General features: G+C 44.3%; 2 protein-coding genes and 1 long non-coding RNA gene across 9 annotated transcripts in view; 1 reads left to right on the forward strand and 2 right to left on the reverse strand.

Annotated features, from left to right (window-relative positions):
* RASGEF1A (RasGEF domain family member 1A) overlaps positions 1-21,460 on the reverse strand; it is a 216,018-nt gene extending 194,558 nt beyond the window's left edge. Inside the window, exon 1 of the mRNA XM_077878494.1 lies at positions 21,370-21,460. The gene's annotated coding sequence lies outside the window, so the exon portion shown is untranslated. The remainder of the gene's footprint in view (positions 1-21,369) is intronic.
* HNRNPF (heterogeneous nuclear ribonucleoprotein F) lies at positions 1,973-22,530 on the reverse strand. Of its 7 annotated transcripts, none has more exons than XM_077878507.1 (4): positions 22,439-22,530; positions 22,054-22,118; positions 7,247-7,311; positions 1,973-3,892 (listed from the first exon to the last, which is right to left on the reverse strand). In XM_077878507.1, exon 4 carries the CDS (start codon positions 3,839-3,841, stop codon positions 2,597-2,599), a length of 1,245 nt encoding a protein of 414 aa, XP_077734633.1. In that variant the 5' UTR covers positions 3,842-3,892; positions 7,247-7,311; positions 22,054-22,118; positions 22,439-22,530; the 3' UTR covers positions 1,973-2,596. The 7 variants fall into 7 exon arrangements, with proteins under 7 accessions (XP_077734633.1, XP_077734638.1, XP_077734634.1 ...); XM_077878512.1 differs by having other exon boundaries at positions 1,973-3,888; positions 7,242-7,311; XM_077878508.1 differs by lacking the exons at positions 22,054-22,118; positions 22,439-22,530 and adding exons at positions 9,095-9,232; positions 10,000-10,156.
* LOC144301446 (uncharacterized) lies at positions 9,972-15,980 on the forward strand. The gene is made up of 2 exons (XR_013368276.1): positions 9,972-10,249; positions 10,830-15,980. It is a non-coding gene; the product is annotated as an uncharacterized LOC144301446 (long non-coding RNA).
* Positions 22,531-22,538: the final 8 nt, after the last annotated feature.

The raw sequence follows: 22,538 nt of genomic DNA on the forward strand, positions 1-22,538 counted from the left end.
CCAAGCTTCAATAGTTGACCCCAGCAGACTATTAGGATGGACTCTAAGCATTTAATTTAAATCTTGAGTCCCAAGAGATGCCCATTACAAATTATTTTACACTTAACCCTTTGGTCCAGTGTCCTCCAGGTCCCCTGGGGTGCTAGGAGTCTTGTCCACACAGAAGAAGCCCTACAGCTCTTTTCTATATTGGGGCCTCTCCCTTCTGTCATGCTAAGTCCTGATACTAGTTTTCTGGAACATGAAAAGCAGTTTTCTTGAAGGTGCTAGATAGCAAGTATTTTGTTTTGCAAGCTGAGGCATATTTGAAATTTCCAGTATTTACTGACAGAACTCAAAATTTAAGTGCAATGTTTTGTAGTACAAGTCTACTAATAAGAATGGAACTCATTTGGGGAGTCATTTTTCATTGGGGTTCCCAAACATTAAACCAATTCATCTGTAAAACATTCTTAAATTACAGACCATGTAAAAACAGGTAGCAGACTGGATTTGAAGGGGGGTTTGCCAGTCTATTCTAGAAATGGTACTTGGAGCAAGCTTTGAGGCAGACATCTTCTAAATCACCTACCACAGGTGAGGCCTCCAGATAGTTCTGAGGGAGCCACTGCTGCTGGCCCAGCAATTTCAGGTAATATAGCACATTCCTCTGGGTTTCCCATCCCAGGATTTTGGAGCCCACTCCTTATTTGGACTCTAAACTGAGGTAGGGAGGCTTTTAGGGGGTGAATATACTCCTTAAATCTTCACTACCTTATCAGATCTTGGTCTTTCATGGCATCTTACCATTTACAGATTTCTTAAGCTCCCAGGTGCTGCTCTACCTGGGTTTCTCTGGGTCGTCATAACCCAGAGAGCCCTTCCCTCTGGTGGACTGTTGTTGGAAGACTTGGGAACATGGTGGACCAATGGGATGGGAGAGACCCTGTGAGCAAGCTTTAGACCAGGTGCATCTCTGCCTCCCGAGAAATCTCACATTACCTAGTCTTCACAGTGGATCTTCCTACTTCAGCCTGTGTCCAAGCACCTCTGGCATTTCTGGGCACTGCTGCTGCCCTATTTCAAGCCAGGAGTCTGCAGAACACTGGTTGGAAAGAGGGCAGGTAAGGTGGGCCTGTGAAGCTATAGGAGGCCGAGGTAAGATATTAGTCTACATAAATGCTTATTTAATAAAATCTTCAGGAGCTTACCCAACAGAACATTGACTCTTTGAAATAAAAGGATGATCCCAGAAGTGGTGTAGTTAGGCTATCTACGCTACATTCTATGGTTATCAAAAACAAGTGGGGGGTGGGTGGGAAAAAAAGCTTTATCAGTTAAAAATTAACCTCCATTCACATCTCAAAAGTCTGAGTGTTATGTCAAAGTTAATAGTGATGGCAACATGCTGTGTGCAGAGCTGCCTGGAATTTGGACACTGTTTTCTCTTGCTAGGTAGAGGATGACTTTCTAATTTGGAAACAGGTCTGTCCCAAGATTTATGTGTATTCAGTAATAACCTGTGATTTCTAACCCAGGATTATTAGAGCTAGCATGGAAAAAAAATGTTCAAATCAGTAATTTCATATAAAAAAAAAAAAAAACCACCCTGAAACAAAATGTGGTTGTGATTAAAAGACTGCCAAAGTATGTGGCACCCAAAATTAAGGGTCTTTAGCTATGAGAAATGAATGTGACTCCAGTATAAGAGAAGAGAGGGACATTACAGCTGAGCAGTCCAGTCACAAAGGAGGCTAGGCCTGCGTGCTGCTTCTATTTTCATACTCCCGTGTTTCCAGTCACCATTTCTACCGCTCATGTTTAACATTTTTAAAAATCAAACTTTTAATTTAGCCTTGGTATAGGAATAAGGGAAATCTTAGATTCCATGTGCTAAATTAGTTTTGAAATTCACACTGAAATACAGCAGTATTAAAACAAATTCTCTTCAACCACCCATTTTGCTTTTTGGTGAGTATATAGTCGGTGCCAGTCATTGTGAAAAAATCTTTATTTTAAGAAAAAAATTTAGTTAACAAAAAAATTTAACAAGTTTCACTTAGCAAAATACACCCAAAAGGAAATCACAGTACAAAGAAAGTTTTAAGTCAAGGCCTCACCAATTCCTACAGTATTAGTAATGTGTCTCAATTTTCAAAACTAACTTATTTTTTAAAAGCTTAAACTTAACCTAAAAAGATTTTAAATGAAAATAAACTAGAATGAACAAACAGGAGAAATGTTCCTCTTTGAATCAGGGATCTAGCACCTTGAGTTTTCCAAAAAAGCACGTCTCCCCAATGTGTTCATGGTGATGTGGTGTAAAAGATCCATTTAATGTACTTAAAACTACTTTAACTCAGATAACATCACTCTGAAGTACACTACCCAAAATGTTAATTGAGAAAAGCTGAAAATAGTTTTAGTTTACTCAATATCACATGCTAGAAGAAAGTTTGCATGAGAAAACACTGAAGAGGTAATTTTTTAATCCAGATTTCACAAACTCATGGTGCAAAATGGGTCCCACAGCTTCCTCTAGAGTAATAATTGCTTTTCACTGCTTGTTGGCTGCCTGTGAAAATTTGATTGCAATAACTCAAATGCTCCTACAAAACTAGTCATATCCACCCATGCTGTTCTGGCCTCCATAGCCAGCCCCGTAACAGCCACTCACAGACTGGCTCTCGAGGCCACTGTAAGTCGACTGGGCTGACACTCCCATGCCTTGCATCATCTGGCTGCTATATGCCCCATTGCTGGCCCCAGTTGTGGAATTCAGGAAAAGTTCTATGTATCTGTGTTGCATGTTGGCCCGGTCTTTGGACATAGCTGCCACAGCTTCTTCGTGAGTGGCAAACTCAACATCAGCTTCACCCGTCACTCTTCCATCAGGGCCAATCTCAATATGGACTCTCACAGGGTTGAGTGGAGAGAAGAAGTTGTAAATGTCGTTCTCGGTAGCTTTGTACGGCAGCCCTCTCATGTGGACACAGTGTCCAGTGGTGCTCTGGACGGTGAACTCGCCATCTCCATATCTGTGGTCATACATGCCTGAGAGACAGTAGCTGAGGTCTCTCCCGAACAGATCAGTGGTGAAGCCGTAGCCATCGCTGAGGCCACTGTACTCCTCATAGCCCCCATAGCCTGCACTATAAGCACCAGACCTCATCCTCTCCAGGCCTGCTTGCTTGACAATGCCAATATACCTCCTGGCTGTGCCAGGGCGGTCATAGGGCCCCGGCCGCTGTACAGACATGAACTTCAGAGGAGGATCTGAGTATGACCTAACTTCTTCCTGACTGCTCTTAAACACTTCAATATATCTGTGCCCTATTCTCTCCTTGTGCTTCCCAAGGGCCTTCTCAGCTAACTCCTGGGAGGCAAACTGCACAAAGGCTTCCCCTGTAATCTTGCCCTCGGGGTCCACAGGCAGTGTGATCCCGTTTGGCACAATTTCCAACCCTGAGAAGAACTGAACGATTTCTTCCTTGGTGCATCCAAATGGGAGTCCTCGAAGCCGCACGAAGCCATCATTGGCGGTGTCGGCACTGTTTGGACCACTGTGCTTCAACACCCAATCCATCTCGGTTCTGTGGGACTTGAACACCTCAATGTACCGGTGTCCCATGCTTTCCCTGTCTTTTTTAAGGGCCATTTTTACATCATCTTCTGATTCAAGTTCAACAAAAGCCTCACCACTCTGCCTGCCTTCTCTAGTGTAGATGAAATGAACGCCTGCAGCCCCATCATGAATTGTGCAGTCAGAAAGGAAATTCTGCACATCCTCAACAGAGCAGGACCAGGGCAGGCCACGGAGCTTGACCACAAAGCCTTCACCTCCCTCGGGGCCCAGCATCATGGACACTTGAGAGGACAGACGTCAAACAAGCTTGGGTGCAGTTTTTTGTGGCTGAAAAGAAAGCAAAAACTTTACATAATTTTTTATTATGTACAAGAATATGCAGTAAATCTTATTTTTCTGATTTTACAGATGAAAAAATAAAATGTTAAGAAATACACCCAATACATTTGAACTCAGATTCAATCCCAGGTCTCCCCTAAAATGTACATATTACAGACTGAAAAAGAATTAGGAATCTAAAAAAAAAAAAAAAAAAAAAAATTCCAATAGTGATCTAGAAGCCTCTGTCAGTAAGCCACAGCCTATCAATTCTAATGGTCAGTTATTTTAAGTTCTAAAGGGAAGACAAAAGAATGAAATAAGCCAATATTTAGAAATAGAGAACTTCTCAGAACTGGAGGAAAGTGAGATTATGACACTCAAGTAAAAGAGTATTTTCTTGTTACTAGAGAAAAGACAGAGCAAATTTGTAATAATATAAGCAGGGGAATGGCAGATGGAGCAGCAGGCTCCACGCTGACCAGGAGACTGATATTGGTTATCAATCCCAGGGCTCTGGGATCACAACCTGAGCTCAAGGCAGATGTTTTAACTGACTGAGCCACCCAGGTGTCCCTTGGCTCATAATTTTAATAAATTACAGTAATTTCGGTATTTGATGAAGTCACTATGCAGCACTTAATCATTTTTTTTAAAACTGCCAACGTGCAAAAGGATGATTTTGTAATGACTTTGGCCCCATCCCCCTATAACAGATTTCATATGCTCTTCCTCCTCTTTTGTACGTGTGAAGTAAAACAGCTCAGGAAGTTTAAGTTATCTATTTCCTGGCTGTACCAGGTAGCTCAGTGTCACATAGCCAGGCCAAATGGTTCACATTGTGGACCAGACAGTTCTTTGTTGTAGGGAATAGGCCTGTGCACTATAGGCTGGAAGGCAACATCCCTTGCCTCTGCCTACAAGCTGCCAGTAGCAATACCCTCCCCCCAGGTGTGACAACCCCACAGATTTCCAGATATTTCCAAATGTTCCCTGAGGGTAAAACCTACTCCCAGCTGAGAATGACTACTGTAGAATCAGGATCACCAACCTTAAAGTGGGCCCTCAATACTGCCTACAGTTCTACCACACACACACACACACACACACACACTTGCCCAAAGCCCTGAGCTGTCTGTGGCAACCTCACCTTTTCTCATTCCCCCCATCTGCAGCTGATTCAAAGAACAGCAACTACGTGAAGGAACTGCCACATGCCACAAAGTCTAGGAATTTACAAACAAGCAGTTGCTTCTCTTGTTAGCTGATATCATTAGCAGGATCACAATCCTGCTCTGGTCCCAACTCCACTCACCCTAGAAAAAACTTTTAAGGCTCCACACCTAGCGTGAAGCCTAACGTGGGGCTTGAGCTCACAACCCTGCATGATCAAGACCTGAGCTGAGATCAAGAGTTGGACACTTAAGTAACCAAGCTATCCAGGTGCCAAGAGAAACTTCTCTTCAGTCTTTTCACTGAAGACCACCTTCTTAGTAATTAAGAATGTCCATTCGGAACTAATGCCATTATATACCATTTTACTTGTTCCCACAGCAGAATTTAACCACTCCCCCTGGAAATCCTTTCTCCCTCTTAAAGAAGATGCAACCTTCTGGTTTTCCTATTAATTTTGATTGGTTCTCCTAGCTGTTTCCTTTGAGTCCTTCTTCCACATTCAACTGCTGGGAATCACTGAGCTTGGGTGAATTCTTTTCTAGGCAGCCTTAAGTGATCTCCCTCCACGGTCAACTAGGTCTGGGCCCAGGACACTCAAGTACCCAGCCTCAGGAAGCCTGGCATACAAAACTTGACTCCATAGCTCTGATACACCACAAACGAAAGCAGTATTTTCTCTGGAACTCTTTTATAGCACCTCATCAGCAGGTATAGATAGCCTTACCTGTCATCCTGAGGTTCTAGAAAGGTAAGTGAAGTAATCCTTGGACAACTTCACCCAAGCCCTCAAATCTAAAGAATTCATTACCATTCTGGAGTGTCCCATTCATCACCCTCAACCACATTCCTAAATTCTATTCAACTACTCTGGATTTCCAACAATATAAAGAGCTCAATAATCTCCTCCTCCGTGATTTCAATTGTCAAACTTTTTCTTTCTATAGCCCTCCTATCCCTTTCTACTTCCTCATTTCTAATTCCAGCACCAACAGCCCATGCCAGGATATTCTCATCTGGTTCTTAAACTTCTCCAAGTGTAATGGCTAGCCCTTACTGCAACTCAATCTGCAGCTCAAGTGTTCTCCTAAACTCACTTTATGTCATTCTCTTGTTCCAAATCAGTGGCTTCCCACTGGCACTAGAACAGAAACCACAGAGCTAAGGGGGTACTTACACCTTGCAACTTTGGCCTACAACACATTTATCTAGCTTGCATTGCTCCCAATAAAAAAAGAAAAAAAAAAAGGGAAAAAAAAGCCCTCTTTGATTCATTGTGCCTGAATTGTGCCAGGCTTTCTGCTGCATTTGACTACACGTAGTAATCATCTCCCCAAATATACTCCCCACCCAACCTCCTGCCTAGCTAAATCCTACTAATCCTTAAAGCCTCAGTTCAAACATACGACCTCTTTCCACAAGATCTTCTTCTACAAGTTCTCTTATTTCTACACTCCGTAGCATTCTTGTTCTGATTTGTTTAAAATGTGTCTTCAAAACTGCTCTGAGAGCCTAGCAGGGACAGTCTGTTCCGTTGGCCACTGTGGCCCCACCCCCAGCACAGCAGGCCCAAGATTAGGGAGAGATTAACTGATTGGCCAAGTGAGGTCAACACCTCCCTCCACAACATGGCAGTCTAGGCAGAAAAAGACATGCAGGAAGCATAAACGAACACAGGTATTTAAGAATTACTTACACAGACAGGCATTTAAGAATTACTTAAAACACCTAACAATACAGTAAAGATTATAAATGTTTTGCTTGAGAAAGTCTGAAAAACAAAGGGACTTCTCTGAAGGCAAGGTGAAGACTACTCTTCTAAAAAACAGGTCTACATGTAAACTTATCGCTTATTTATACTCCAGAATTAATTTTCTCTTACACTTCTCATGGGAAGTCCTATAACCTGCTAACTCCTTATTCTTCTAAACTTCAGATGGAATTCAAATTTAACTTTAGGTGCAAATATAATTCAGTATCTCCACTTTATCCTCAGAACCTTCTACATTTGAATTCCTTGGAGTTTTGCAGTACCTAGGACATCAACTAGAACTCAACAGAAGAGTACTGTTGGTTTCTGCTCCTTAGATTTTTAAAACTAGCAACAATAATTTTTACTTCACACTAAGAAGCATCCTGTTTAAATATACCACACACAAAACAGAAATTACTTTTCTTAAAAGAGCTCACCTTAAAGAACCACCTGAGGGGGGATGCCCACAGTCGGAGACACTCCTGGTAGGTAACGAACTGTCCTAAAAAAAGAGCGATAAGGCGGTCTTGCCTCAGTGCCCCAGCACACACCAGAGCAACCAGGGGTGGTGGCGCCGGGGTCAGGATGGGCTTCTGCTCCCCTTCTCCTTGAAGAGTCAGGACTGGGACTGCAGGAGGGCCTTTAAAGTCCTAAGGCTTCCAAAATTAAAGCACATACCCAAGACTGCCCCCACAGTATTTAAAAGGTTTATCTTTTCAAAGGGTAATACGGGGGATAACAGCAGGGAAACATCCCACCAGCCTTGATGAGACTTACTTAGAAGGCGCTTAAGCTCAGTGAAGAAATCTAAATACCAAAGGTGGGAGGGGTTTCTTCAGGGAGAGGGTGGAGCAAGGCCACAACTGTTGTGGGTAGGGAAGGGACCAGAGGCAGGAGGGGAGACCAGGATGAGCTCCATCAAGTGTGCTAGAATTGTTCCAACAGGATTTACAATTTTTACCAGTTACAGGGGGGGGGGGGGGGCGCGCAGCGGCCTAGGGTGGAGATACTCAAAGTTTTTCCTTCCAAGTTTTATTTGGTAACTTTTCTTGTGACCTGAATTTGCTCCGACATTGAGAATAAAGGGAGGAAATTCTGAAATATGTTTTTCAACAGGAAAAACAAAATCACTACCATCACTCACAGCCAAGTGATGAGAATATCCCCGGAGACCAGGATATGTGAAATCCACGGGGTACATCTAAGAAACTAAACCACATTCTTAATTTTGGAAAAGTATAACTGGGAAACTCAAGTGAATTTCGCTGAACACGTAGTCTTAAGTTTGCCGTCTTACTAGTTTTCTCTATTATTAAATACTATCTGGAGGATGGTCGGGAGCCCCGTATAAATGCAAAGTATTACAGTTTAAGAAGCAATAATTTCAAAATCTCTGGAAGATGGCTTTTAGAAAGCTTCACTGTCCTTCCCCTGTACCCCCATAAGAGTGAAATCCAAAAAAGGTAGAAGAACCCAGGTATCTTGATTCCTTTCTCTGGTTCACTCCACCTCCTTCCAGTGTTGTCTGCAAACCAACACCTAGGGGACCCTCCCTGGACAAGCATGTGCAGGGGCGGCCAGAGACACTGCAGCCAATTTTCAAAGGACTGAAATGGGCACGTGTACACAAGCTGAAGCACTGATAGAGCATGGGTCTCACCAGAGCCACCACCTTGCAATCGCCGCATGTGAAAAAATACTGCTCTTAGGTCCCACACCTAAAGATAATTTAACTGTACTGTACCCTACAGGATGTAGCCAAGGATTTTGCACAACTCCCCCAGGTGCATGGATTCTAGTGGAGCGTGCACAGACCACCCACGGATGTGTTAAAATGCAGATTCTGAAACAATAGATGTGAATAGGGAAGATTCCGCATTTCTAAAAAAAGTCCTAGGGCTCCTGTAAGGTCCTCCTTCACTGTACTGGTTAGACGGGATTTAGTTTGGATTCAGGTAGATCCAATCAAGATAAAGAGGGTGCGCCTCGGAGTGTCACGACTGATTAGATTTATCTAAGCAGTACAAGGGCGGCTTAACATCCCATCCTCTCGGTTCAGGGAGGGGTACTCAGTGGGACCCTGGCTTCACCCTCTTTTGTGTTAGCAGTAGGACCTAGCGCATGTTCACCCTTATTTGTAAATAAATATTCACCTGCAGCTCGTAGCACGCACAAGGCAGGTTGTCCTGAATGTCTTAATTACTCACAAAGTTCTACTCTTAAATCACAGTGAGCGAGAGACACTGCCTCAGGACTACGCAGCTCTTTTTTGCTCTAAGACTTACCGCTGAGGGGATCAGGACTGATTTCTATTTTCACCAAACAAACGCAGTTTACAGCCAAAGGACCCCTAATTCCACCCGACGCTTAAAAACGCAGAAGGCTCCGGGCAAGGTCCAGGTGCGACTCCTTTTGTTATTGGCCTGAAAACGAAACTGGCTGTGGGGAAGCGCTTCTGGCGGGGGTGGAAAGTGCGCCCTTAAGCTCGCGGCCGCGCGGGCCGCCAGGGGCGCGCCTGAGCGATTTCGGCGGGAAGCACAGCGGCGGTCGCAGGCGCCGAGCTCGCCGGGCGGGGGGACCTGTACGAGGCGCGGGGCGGGGGGCCCACCAGGCCTCTACTTGGTGGATCCGAAAACGTACGATCCACCCGGCCCCACAGGAAAATGGGAGCCCAGTGCGCCTCTCCGCGGGGCCTGGGCGGGGTCAGCGGGAGCTTCCGGGGCGGGGGCGGAACGAGCGGAGGTGGGGGGAGAGCAGCTCGGGGCCGGGCGGGAGGGGGCCTGGGCTGGCGGGGGGGGGGAGGGTAGTTTGCCGCCGGGGTGGGGGTGGGGGTGGGGGTGGGGCCGAGTTCCAGGCCAGGCTTCCCGGAGCTGCAGGGAGGGGGCGGAGCTCCCGAGTCGGGGGGGGGGGCTTTCTGGGGCGACCAGGGAAGAGTTCCCGGGACCCGTGCGGGGCGGAGCTGTCGGGTCGGGTCGGGGGGACTTCCTGGGGCAGGGGGGCTACGGGGGGGAGGACAGAGGAAGAGTTCCTAAGACACTGAGGGTAAAGAAAGAGTTCCTGGCGCGGGCGGGACGGGGGTTGTGGGGGAGGGGCGAGTTCCCGGGACTCGCCGAGGTGGGGTGGGGTGGGTCGGGGGCCGGGGAGGGCGGACGGGCAGGCGGGTGGGGGTCGTCCGCTCGCGGCGGCTCACCACGACGGGTCCGGAGTCCGGAAGGCCGACGCGCGGGGCTGCGTCCCGGAGGCAGAGGCCGCGTGACTGAGGGCGGCGGGCCGGACGTGGGTCACGGGGTGTAAAGGAGGAAGTGCCACCGATGGGCCCGCCAAGATGTCACCAATGGAAACGCGTCCTGCAGGTGCGGCCCGCGGCCCGCGCGGTCGGCCCAGGCAGGAAGTGGGAGGACGGAGGGAAGGAAGAAAAGCAACGAGGAAGACCGTTCCGAGTGAGTTCTCAGGAAAGGTGCCAGGATAGGGAAAAGTCCAGAGTACCAGCGCAGGGGAGGGGTAGATCGGCACGGTTTCTTTGGGGGAAAAAATTCTCTGAAAGTAGGAAGAATTTAGAATGGAAACTAAAGGACAAAAGGTAGAACTTCTTTGTATATACAGTACCTTGTTTTTTATATTTCGCCACAAACTCGTGTAAATATTTTGCATCAGTTTAAAACTCGCAATTTTTAATACCCAGCAAAGAATTAATTTCATGAACCCGTGAATCCGCGTTCAAACGAACAATTATATTAAGGAATTTAAATTCTTTAATTATGGTGCTGTGATTTTATTTTTTGGAGTCAATACTCAAATATATTTAAGGTCTAGTTTCTAAGTGGATGGAGTAGGATTACAGATGAAAGGGTGATGATTTAGTAAACTAGGTGAACACCCCTAGTTTCACACACTTGAAACTAGGTGAGAGGGTACGTCGAGCTTCCTTATACTTTTGTATTTTCTGTATGCTAAATACTTTTAAATAATGAAATTATTTAAGAAAAAGCCGAATGAATCTACTTACTATGAAATTAATAGGATTTACAAGGAAGAGGAACCTACTAGATGAGAGTAGGCAAACCCAGACTGTAAATTCTACAAGAACAAATGAGTTCAGTGCTTCATTACAAAACAGCTCCAAGGGAAAAGACCAAGTAAGCACATAACCGAATAAAATAAACTTAAGACATTTATCAAGGATTCTCAATACATGGGGCATATTTGGATTTTGAGTCATTTATAAACATTTTATATCTAAACACTGACTAAAAATTTGTTATTAAAATCTTTCATATTAAAGTGTATTTACTTGTTTTAGATATGTAACTGTAGGTGTGTTTAAATATAAGGGAATTAGTTTCTAGACATTCACTTGGAAGTATCTGTGAATGAGAATACATTGGCTAGAATTTGCTTGAAAATTATTAGAAGGAGGGGGATATAAAGAAAAACTGTCACATTACCTGATTGGTAATTGTGGAAGCTGGGCAACAAGATTCAAAATCCACCCATTCATGGAAGGACACAGGGACTAAAAACTCATGAATTCAAGAGAAAACAATATTCTTTAGAAAAATTAAGCCACAAGATTAGCTTGTTTTTGGAAAGAATATCTCTACAGAACTGAAGTACCCTGACTACTTCATAAGCATTTATAACTTCTTGAAAACCTCTTCAAAATATATTTTTGTTAATTTATATGATTGGTATGCATTTTCTCACTTATTTTAGTTTCCTGCAGTTAATAAGTACGTCTTACATATGCCTTCTTGACTTAACTGGTTGGTGACACTGGGGAGGTGACTGTTAATAATTGATCAGCCATGATATGGCTCCTGCCCAGTGAAGAAACAACATGCACGCAAGACACGGGGGAGCATGTTGTACTGAGACCAGTGAAAGAGGAAAAGCAGAGGAAGATCCTCCACAGCCCTGAAAGCCTGGTTTGGTATTTTGTACTTTAGTCTAAGGCCAATGGGAAGTCATTTGTTTCAAAATGGAATGTGGTGTAATTTGTTTTTGCTTTTCAACAGGACAGCCTAGCTGCTATCTGGAAAAGAAATGGTGGGAACAGATGCACAGAGAGGGGATGGGAAAGCAATGAGACAAGTTTGGAAAAACTGATGGTAACCTGCAATAAAAACGGTGCCCTTGGGGATCCCTGGGTGGCTCAGCGGTTTAGCGCCTGCCTTTGGCCCAGGGTGCGATCCTGGAGTCCTGGGATCGAGGCCGCATCGGGCTCCCTGCATGGAGCCTGCTTCTCCCTCTGCCTGTGTCTCCTGCCTCTCTATCATGAATGAATGAATGAATGAATGAATGGTGCCCTTCATTGTGGTAGAAATGAAGCTAATGTTCAAGGATGAGTGATGTGCAATAGATAAAATTATCCGAAATTGGGAGTTATTCGCTAACTCAGAAATATTGTGCACTTACAAAATGCAGGCACTGTGCTAGGTCCACAAAACAGTGGACTAGAAAATCCATAAAGAAAGGAAGAAATAAATGTATGATGACAAATTCTGAATGACCTAAAACTAAATAATGGGGATCAACTAACACTGGAGCTGAGGAAGTGACATTTAAACAGACACAAAGCAGGGGTGGGAGAAGGGGGGGGTGAAAATTTCCCCTGGTAAATACCTGAGGTATAAAAAGTAGATTTTAGAAGACTATTATTTTTTTGTTCCTTTGTAGGTTATCCTACTTCCTCCTCCCTGAATACTTGTTCAAATTCTTTATATGTTTGTTTGTTTGTTTATTTATTTATTCATAAGAGACACAGAAAGAGAGAGAGAGGCAGAGACCTAGGCAGAGGGAGAAGCAGGCTCCATGCAAGGAGACCGATGCGGGACTCAGATCCCGGATTCCAGGATAACACTGAGCCAAAGCAGACACTCAACTGAGCCACCCCGGTGTCCCTCTTTATATGTTTTAAATGCAGCCCTTTTGCCAGTGTCTGTTTTTGTGTTGCTTTGTATAAATATTTTACTTTGTGGTGAGTCCTTTTATTATTTTTTAAGAGATTTTATTTTTTAAAGTAATCTCTACACCCAACAGGGCTTGAACTTAACGTCAAGGATCAAGAGTCATCCCATGCTATACCAAACTGAGCCAGCCAGGTTACCCATGGTGAATCATTTTAATCTTCATACTCAGTTCTTATTAAGTTCACAGGAGAGGGATGCCTGGGTGGCTCAGCAGTTAAGAGTCTGTGTTTGCCCAGGGCGTGATCCTGGGGTCCCGGGATCGAGTCCCACATCAGGCTCCCTGCATGGAGCCTGCTTCTCTCTCTGCCTATGTCTCTACCTCTCTGTGTGTCTTTCATGAATAAATAAAATCTTAAAAATTCACACGAGAGTTTTAGATATATTTCTGCTGCTTATGTCTGTTTTCCACTTGAGGAGCAAAGATGGGCCTAGGGAAAAAGCAAATTCCCTGTCTAGGGATGGTATGTGAGCAAAGCCCAGACCCTTAATTTGTGATGGATAATTTTCCTGTTCCACTGGAAATTACATTGGAAACCACAAAAGTCTCTTCCAACCCAACAATTTATGAAGTCCCAACTCAGTGGCTCTTAAACTTTTTCTCCTGTCAGATACTCACTTGAGAATATAAGTTCTGAACCAACCACTTCAAGAAAGCACACTCCCACAGCTGTATCAAAATTTTCAAGGGGTTCATGCATCTGAAGTATGAGAACTCTGACCCTAATTTGTATAACAACCCAAATTCAATACATAAAGCTCCCTCAGAGCTATTAAGGAGAGAGAAGCTGGGCAGCCTGGGTGGCTCAGCGGTTTAGCACCGCCTTCAGCCCGGGGCGTGATCCTGGAGACCCAGGATGGAGTCCCATGTCGGGCTCCCTGCATGGAGCCTGCTTCTCCCTCTCCCTGTGTCTCTGCCTCTCTCTCTCTCTCTCTCTCTCTCTCTCTCATAAATAAATAAATAAATAAAATCTTAAAAAAAAAAAAAAAAAAAGAGAAGCTGTAGATGGATTAAATACATTATTAACATTCTAGATGTTTATTGCTAATACTACATTTTTATCCATCAAAGAGGATATATATGATCCATATGCAACAAGAAAGCTGTTTTCCATGATCTTTTCATTATTAGGCCTTTTAGTTTATATACTGTAGCTAAATCTGAGGTAATAATACACTTTCCCTCGGTATTCACTTCTCAAAAGCTGTGTTAACTAAAAGGCAAAAATAGTATGTGAAATTAGGTAAATTATAATGCCTGTATTAAAATTATCACAAGGGACAAATTTTTACCCAACATAGAACAAGCAACTGTTGCTCTATGGTACTACTGATTGCATACTGCAGGTGACTCAAGAATCAAAATCTAAGTTACCAGGTTAAGTTTTCATAAATAGAAACACTGCTACTTGATGTCCCTTGCTAAAGATCCTAGAGCTGGGCAAAGGCCTTAGGATGCCTTGTGGGTTACACTCACGGTCTCCAGAGAGATGGTTGTAGTACATGCCCACAGCCCCTCAAGGGGCCTAGAGTTTCCTCCTGGGGCTCTATGGAGACTTGACACCTTGTCAGGCCCCATGCAGTTGCCATAGGAGCTGAGACTGCTATAGCATCTTGGGCTCCATGTTTGCTGCTCAGGGGACCACAGTATACTGCCCTGGGAGAGTGGAGAACAGAACCAAGAGGAAAGAAACGTAACAATGCACAGAAGAGTGGCTCAGGCACCCAGAAAGAATACCATGCATTCAGACAACAGCTTATTAACAGCAGTTTTAAGGGAATGAGAAGCGCTAGACGAAACACTAATTTTTTTAAGAGAAAAAAATAACGACCACTTTCAGATACTCAATTACAGAATACTAAACTTTTTTAGTACTAAAAATTGAATTTTGAATTTATAAAGTTAGTAATGAATTGAAGGCACAGTGGACTAAAAACCAAGTAGAAGAAATATCTCAAAAAAATAATAAAGGGAAAAAATATATGAAATTTGGAGGACACAAGATGTAACACGAGACAAAAGAAGTAACATGTCAATAATAGGAATTCCAGTAAGAGAAAAAGACACAAACGGAGGCAAGAGAACAGATAAAGAATGGAAAGGAGATTTTCCTGGCTAAGATAAACGTGGTCATGTAGTTCCCAACAGATATTTTTAAAAGACACAACCTAAGCATATGTTGCTAAAACTCCTAAATTTAAAGTATAGAGAAAAAAAAGATTTGGAAAAAGAACAAACTGGGTACAAAGGATAAAAATATGATCGTTAACCACATGTGCCTACTGAACACTTGAAAGTGACAATTACGAATTGTGAGGTGCTGTTAAGTATAAAATGCACACTGAACTGCAAAGATTAAAACAAGTATGTAACAGATCTCAACGTTAAAATACTGATTACACGTCGAAATATTTTGAATAACAGCCAATCAAAATATATTATTAAAAAATACTAAATAAAAATATCAAAACATCCCAACTCATTCTACAAAAGTCAGTATTACCCTGTTTTATGGGCTGAAATGTGTGTCCAAAATTTAGATGCTTAAGTCCTAACCCCAGCACCTCAAAATGTGAAATCTGGATAGCCTTTTTACAAAATGAGGCCATCAGAGTGAGCCATATTCCATTATGACTGGTATCCTTTTAGAAGGGGAAATTTGGACATAGACCCAATGACGTTAAGACACAGAAGACAGCCATCTAACAAACGAAGGAGAGAGGTCTGGAATATATCATTTCCTCACTGCCTTTACAGGGAACCAACCCTGCTGATACCTTGATGTAGGATTTCTGGCCTCCGTAACTGCAAGACAATAAATTTCTATTCTTTAAACAACCCAGTCCATATTATTTTATTATGGCAGCCCTAGTAAACTCATATATTGATAGCAAAACCAGACAGACATCACGGGAAGGGATAACTACATACTAATATCCTTTATGAGTAAAGGTGTAAAATTCCTCAATAAAATACTACACACTGAAACCAGCCAACATGTAAGAAAGGTTATACACCATGACCAAATAGGATTCATCCCAGGAATGCTTACAGGTATTTCAATGTAAGAAAATGTTCTTGAATTAGATAGTAGTGATGGTTTTCACAATGTTGTAAATATACTAAAAACCTCTGATTTGTACCCTTTAAACTGGGTGAACTGTATGGTATGTGAATTATATCTTGATTAAAAAATGAAACAAATTACATTTGTTACTCATACTCTGTTGGACAGCCTAATTCTAAACAAATGTTATGGAAAGCAAAACAAAAACCTATGGAGATGTCAATAATGGGTCGCCTTTGCAATGTAGACAGACTTACGAGAGTGTGACCAGGAATTTGTAATATTCACACTAGGTGAGAATTTTTGTAAAAGCAGCATACAGAGAAACCTAATAGGCATTCAGAATATTTCATTCTAGCCCTGTGCGCGCCCCCCCTTTAAGGATTACTGCTTTTTGTGCCAGGTTTAAGAGATCTTTTTCTTAGGCCAAGGCCATATGGATATATATTTAACTTTTATTTTTTAAAGATTTTTATTTATTCATGAAAGACAGAGAGAGGCAAAGAAACAGGCAGAGAGGCAGAAGCAGGCTCCATGCAGGGAGGCCGATGTGGGACTCAATTCCAGAACTCCGGGATCATGCCCTGAGCCGAAGGCAGATACTCAACCGCTGAGCCACCCAGGCATTCCTATATGTAACTTTATAAGCTTCGTTATTTTCATCTACATTTCTGTATTGATCTACAATCAACCTGGAATTGATTTTCCATTTTCAAGAGTGTTAAAATTAGTTTATCGAGTTTCACAGGTTAATTTTGCTCATGAACTCAACATGAAAAGCTCCTAAGGAAATTATCAGCCAACCAAATCTAGCTATATACAAAGTAATAATCATGACCAAGTTGGGTTTATTCCAAAAATGCAATTGTAGTTCATCATTTCAAAGTCAGTCCCTGCAATCTGTCACACTGACATATTTATGACGGTAAAAGTTAACTTAGAATTTTTCATGTTTTATGAGAAATGCTAAGAAATAGCCTACACAATATAAAGAAAAGCAAGGAAAATGGATAAACTGGGAACAGGAAAACTTTTCTGACCATGACCCAAAACCCACAACACAGGAAAAAAACGAAAAATTTCATTACATAAATACAAATAAAACCTCAAAATAAAAAACAAAAATAAAATATAAAACCTCCACACCTCTTATGCATAGCTAAAAGAACACCAAGCTAAGCAAAAATATCGATAAAAAGGGAAAGATATTTCCAATTTTTTCCCTAAAGCTTTAACATATGTTCCTTTATACAGTATCTAAAATAAGAAAGTCCAACCACCCAAAAAGGAAAATGGGCTAGAGGCATAGAGAGTCAACAGAAAAAGAAATGACCTTAAACATGAAAAGATGTTCCACCTTTCCCATCTAAGATAAATTAAAATTTTAAATCAAGTAACATTGGGACAGCTGCGTGGCTCAGCAGTTGAGCGGCTGCCTTTCAGAGCATGAAGGATCCAGGATCAAGAATCGAGTCGCACATTGGGCTTCCTGCATGGAGGGAGCCTGCTTCTCCCTCTGCCTATGTCTCTGCCTCTCTCTGTGTCTCTCATGAATAAATAAAATCTTAAAAAATAATAAAATAATAAAATAAAATGAAGTAACATTGAAAATATCTACCATACTGGCAAAAATTACAGAAGTCTGAAAACACATCCTCTTGGCAAGGTTATAAATACCTTTTGTGGCACTTTCACTTACCATTTGTGGATATATTCAATGGCCAAAAAAACAAAACAAAACAAAAAAGCAAAGACACCTGTAAAAGCCATTCATCTCAGCTCTATTTCTAAGAGGAAAAGGCTAGAAACAACCCAACTGCCCACCAATAAAGGCCAGTTGAATAAACTAGTGGACACACTTAATGGAAGTATTACACCTTACTAAGGAAGGCATCAAAGATCACTGTGGTTGGGTCAAGAAAAGTCAGAAACCAATCTGAAGGGCTCCCACTGGCCACAAAAAATATTTTGTGCACCAAAGAGAATAAAAGCCACAGTGGATTAAAATACATCCTATATGTTAAAACCCCAATTTCATAATGATACTAGAAAAAGTGTCTTTGGCACATGCTATTATGCTGAATACTGATAAATGCCAGGAATAATGAAATCAAAAGCAACCTGTCATTTATAAAGTACAGCTTAGAATAACCAAATGATTAACAAAGTTTCCTCTCTATGGAACTATTCCTACTAATAAATGAGGAGTATTTAAAATGTCACTAATTTGGAAACATTAACAAAACAATGCATTCAGGGAAAGACCATCAAAGGCTGCTAACATCACAAGGGGAGTTAAGTACCTCTCTCCAAAGGAGTCCACAGCACCTCCAATGAAGTATTCTTTCCAAAAACAAAACAAAAAAAATCTCAAGGGAACCAGAACAGCCTTTAGAGGAAAAGTAGAGGTCAGAGACTCAAACATCACCATTGAATATAATCAGAAAAAAAAACCCAAAGCCAAGAAAGGAACTCTATGTGACACTCAACCCAATTTACTAAACAAGGATAGAGAACCTCTAGATTGCACTAATAACCACACTTACGATGTGGTTAGTACAAACTGAGATGTGCTGTAGATATAAAGTACACACTGCATTCTGAAAGCTTAATTTGAAAAAAAAAAAGTAACTTAAAAATTACACGAGGAAATATTTTGAATATATGTTAATATGTTAAATTATTAGAACGAACGTTTCTTTGTACTATTAAAAAATGTGAAATTACACATGGCTTCCATTATATTTCCATTGAACAGCACTGCTGTGATAAACTGAATTTGAGATGTATCTACCAAATATAAGGTATGACCCTTGTTTGGATTCCGGTTCAAGCCAGCTACAAAAAAAGATCATTAAAAAAAATTATACAGTCAGGTGCATTTGAACACAGGGTATTTGATGATCTCAAGGAATTATTATTTCTTCAAGTGTGATGATGGTACTATAGTTGTATTTTTTAAATCCACAGAATATAAGCTAAAATATTTACGGATATAGGACTACTGGGTGGCTCAGTGGTTGAGCGTCTGCCTTCAGCAGCTCAGGGCATGATCTTGGGGTCTGGGGATGGAGTCCCACATTAGGCTCCCTGTGAGGAGTCTGCTTTCCCTCTGAACTAGATGTATCTGCCTCCTGTCTCTCATGAATAAAATCTTTCAATATTTATGGATATAAACATTATGTCTGGGATTTGCTGTCAAATAAGCCAGACTGGCCTTAGATGAGCCTGATTTTCCTTCAGATCAGCCTCTTGGTTTTCCACAAGAACCCCAAATGAGGGCAGTAAGATGAGAGCAGGGTCCCTGGCAGAGGAGGGCAGTCCCTGTCAGCCAGATCTGAATCCTATTCTATCCCTGGCCAAGTGACTTCATTTTCCACTCGGCCTCCATTTTCTCATCTGTACAACAGGGATAACAGCAATACCCTCCCCTCTTACAGACTGGTCATGAGCATGTGCCATCAAAATATGGTCAAATTCCTAGCTCTGTGCCTGGACCCAATAAGGGGCAATTAATGTGCTCTCCAAAAAGTCTGAGTGAGTGCCAGAGCTCAGATTGAGGAGGAGACCCCTTCACATTTTTGCAGCCCCTGCAGGCACTTATCCTGGATGGGCCCGGGATGTCTCCACACTCACCTTCAGTTTTGGCCATATCTGAAGACTAACCTATTTTGATCAATCTTTTCACTTAAATCAATTCACATTTTTACCTGAATATTTTATGTTTACAGGAAGCTTTGTAGCAATACTTTTATTTTTTTTAAAGGAGAGCAAATTGTCATTGATAAAGGCCATTGTTTTTTTTAAGATTTTATTTATTTATTTATTCATGAGACACACACACAGAGAAAGAGGCGGAGACACAGGCAGAGGAAGAAGCAGGTTCCATGCAGGGAGCCCAACGTGGGACTTGGTTCCAGGTCTCCAGGATCATACCCTGGGCTAAAGGCGGCGCTAAATCGCTGAGCCACCCGGGCTGCCCTGTAGCAAGACTTTTAAATGAAAACCAGTCACCTGCTAATTTTTTTTTTTTAAATTACAGGGACACCTGGCTGGCTCAGCAGTTGAGCGTCTGCCTTTGGCTCAGGGCGTGATCCTGGAGTTCCGGGATCGAGTCCCATATGGGGCTCCCTGTGTGGAGCCTGCTTCTCCCTCTGTCTATGTCTCTCAAGAATAAAAATTTAAAAAGTAATAAAATTTAAAAATTGCCAAAAAAATACCACAAAAACAATGTTAAAATTTTAAAAACTAGGGACGCCTAGGGGGGCTCAGCGGTTGAGGGTCTCTGCCTTCGGCTCAGGGCGTGATCCAAGGACCCAGGATCAAGTCCCACATCGGTCTCCCCCGGTCTCCCCGTGAGGAGCCTGCTTCTCCCTCTGCCTGTGTCTCTGCCTCTCATGAATAAATAAAATCTTTTTAAAAAATTATTTTAAAACCTAAAATAAAAAAGACCTAGTATGTAATAAATCTAATCAAATTACAGAAATGCATACAGGCACAAGAGATGACTAAAGATGGGCTTGCTTAAAGACTAGTAATTAGTAACATCAGCAACCTCTCCCAAACTTCATAAGTAGAAATTTACTCACTTCAAAATGAAGAATCTTGACTAGAAATTAACACTGAAAACATCACTTTTCACTGACATACCCCAACGCATTTTTTTGTCTAACCGGAGAACCCGAAGTATTTTCATTCTTACTAGAAATTCAGAAACCGTTAACCTTTAAAAAAATGACTGTAAGTAATAGAATTACATTAAGATAGGGAATTTCGACCACGTTTTGAACTGAAAGAGTATCTGAAGTGTTCAGAGCTCTTCCAGCGCCACCAACTTCCGGAGACCTGAGGCGCGGCGTTAACCTTGGGCACCTCGGGGCCCCCCTTCCCGGCGGGCGGTTCCCCCCGCTCAGCGAGCCGTAGCTCGCGGACCCCGCTCCCGCCACGCACGCGGCCGCGGGGCAGACAGGAGCCCGGACACCCCCCGGGTAGCTGTGAGAGCTAAAGGAAGCACGTTCCTGCGTCCTGAGGCCTCGGGGGAAGGGAACTACTGCGAGGAGAGTCCGGCCGGCGGGCCCGGCCCGAGGGACGCGGGGCGGCGGGGGAGGGGGTTCCTGCTGGAGCTGGGGAAGGGGCTCTCCGGGGTCTGGGGATTTGTCCGGCGAGAACCTGAGAGCTCCTGAAGGGAACAGACCAACAGGGAGGGGCCTGTGGCCTCCTAACCCGGTCTATAAAAGACGGGGTCGGGCGAGTCCCCGGACTCTGCCGGCGTCACCAGGCCGCCCGGCGCCACTTTCAGGGACCCACGCGGGCACACCGAAGGTAGAGGGCGCAGCGCAAGCGCCGGCAGAGTCCAGAAGTTTCTTAGGCGCAGTCAAGAACCAGCAAAAAATACATTCAAGGATACAAAGAAATAAAGGGCAAGGGAAAAAGAAACGGCCGATTAAGCTCGCTCCGCGTAAGTGTGGTCACCCGGCAGAGATAACGAGAACCAAAGAGTTTCTACCCAAAAACCAGACACAATACCTCTAAAAGCAGGAGACAAAACGGAGACCGGCGCTCAGGACTCACACGCCACACCGAGAGGAAGAAAAGGCCTCAAAGACCGAAAGTGGAGGCTCAGCGAGCGGGAACGTGGGAGGGGGGAGGAGTCAGTTGCCAACCAGTCTGGTGCAACTCAACCACGTGAAAGTACTGCTTTCATTTTTAAATGAAGCCCCTCTCCCACGGTCGTCAGGTGCCCTCGCGCTATTTCTGGCAGGGCGCTCAAGCTCTGCTAACCCCGGAGGCCGCACCAGGCCTTTCCTCCCTCCCTGCCTCCCGCGGCCCTGAATCCCAGCCCAGCGGTCCAGTCCCCGAGGGGATGGCTCTTGATCTCAGGCCTGCCTCCCCGCACCCGCGATCTCAGTCCAGGGGTCCAGTCCCCGACTCTACGGCCGGGGACTTCTGACCCCACCTTCCGTGACCCCAATTCTCAGCCCCAGGGGGCCCAGTCCCTGACCTCAGCCCCTGCCTCTCCCGACCCCAACCCTCAGCCCCTGCGTGCCCAATGCCCATTCGGTCCCCGTGGGTGAGGCCCCTGACTTCAGACCTAGCCTCCCCCAAATCCGTATCCCAGCCCCGCCGCCCCCAGCCCAGAGGGCCCAGTTCTCGGTCCGTCCCAGTGGTGCGGCCCTCAGCCTCCGACCCGCCGCCCGTCCCGCCCCTCACCTCGGGCTCCGGGTCTCCACGCTCCCGCTCTTCACATCCGGCACCTCGATCGTCCCTCTGAGCACCTAGAGGAGGGTGGAACGCGGGGAACTTGGCAGTTGTAGCTGAGGCAGTTGAGGCTTGTTTACCATCACCATGGAAACCCCTGGCAGCGCGCCCTGGGCGGGGCCCCGAGGGGCGGGGCCTGGCGCGCGGCCGGCCCCGGCGCACAACTCCCGCCCGTCGGGCGCACGCGGCGTTTCCCGCAGCCCGCTTGCTCCGGGCTCGCCCAGTCCCCGCTCGGCCGCACCCCAGCACCCGAGGGCCGCTGCCCGGAGAGCCCGCGCCCCCACCCCACTTCCGGCTGCTGGCGTGACCGCCGGCCGCTTTCCCCGCGGAACCCCACCTTCTTCTCCAGGAAGACGCGGCGAAGGGCTACTTCCACCACGGAGCCGGAAGGACGCGAGGAGCGCGGCGGGGCGGGGCGGGGCCTCCGCGGCGTGCGT

This window comes from Canis aureus, chromosome 29, assembly GCF_053574225.1.
Source record: "Canis aureus isolate CA01 chromosome 29, VMU_Caureus_v.1.0, whole genome shotgun sequence".
NCBI classification, from domain to species: domain Eukaryota; kingdom Metazoa; phylum Chordata; class Mammalia; order Carnivora; family Canidae; genus Canis; species Canis aureus.

Bases quoted from the DNA above. Each gene is read 5' to 3' on its own strand.
- HNRNPF (XM_077878507.1), bottom strand. From the start codon at position 3,841: ATGATGCTGGGCCCCGAGGGAGGTGAAGGCTTTGTGGTCAAGCTCCGT.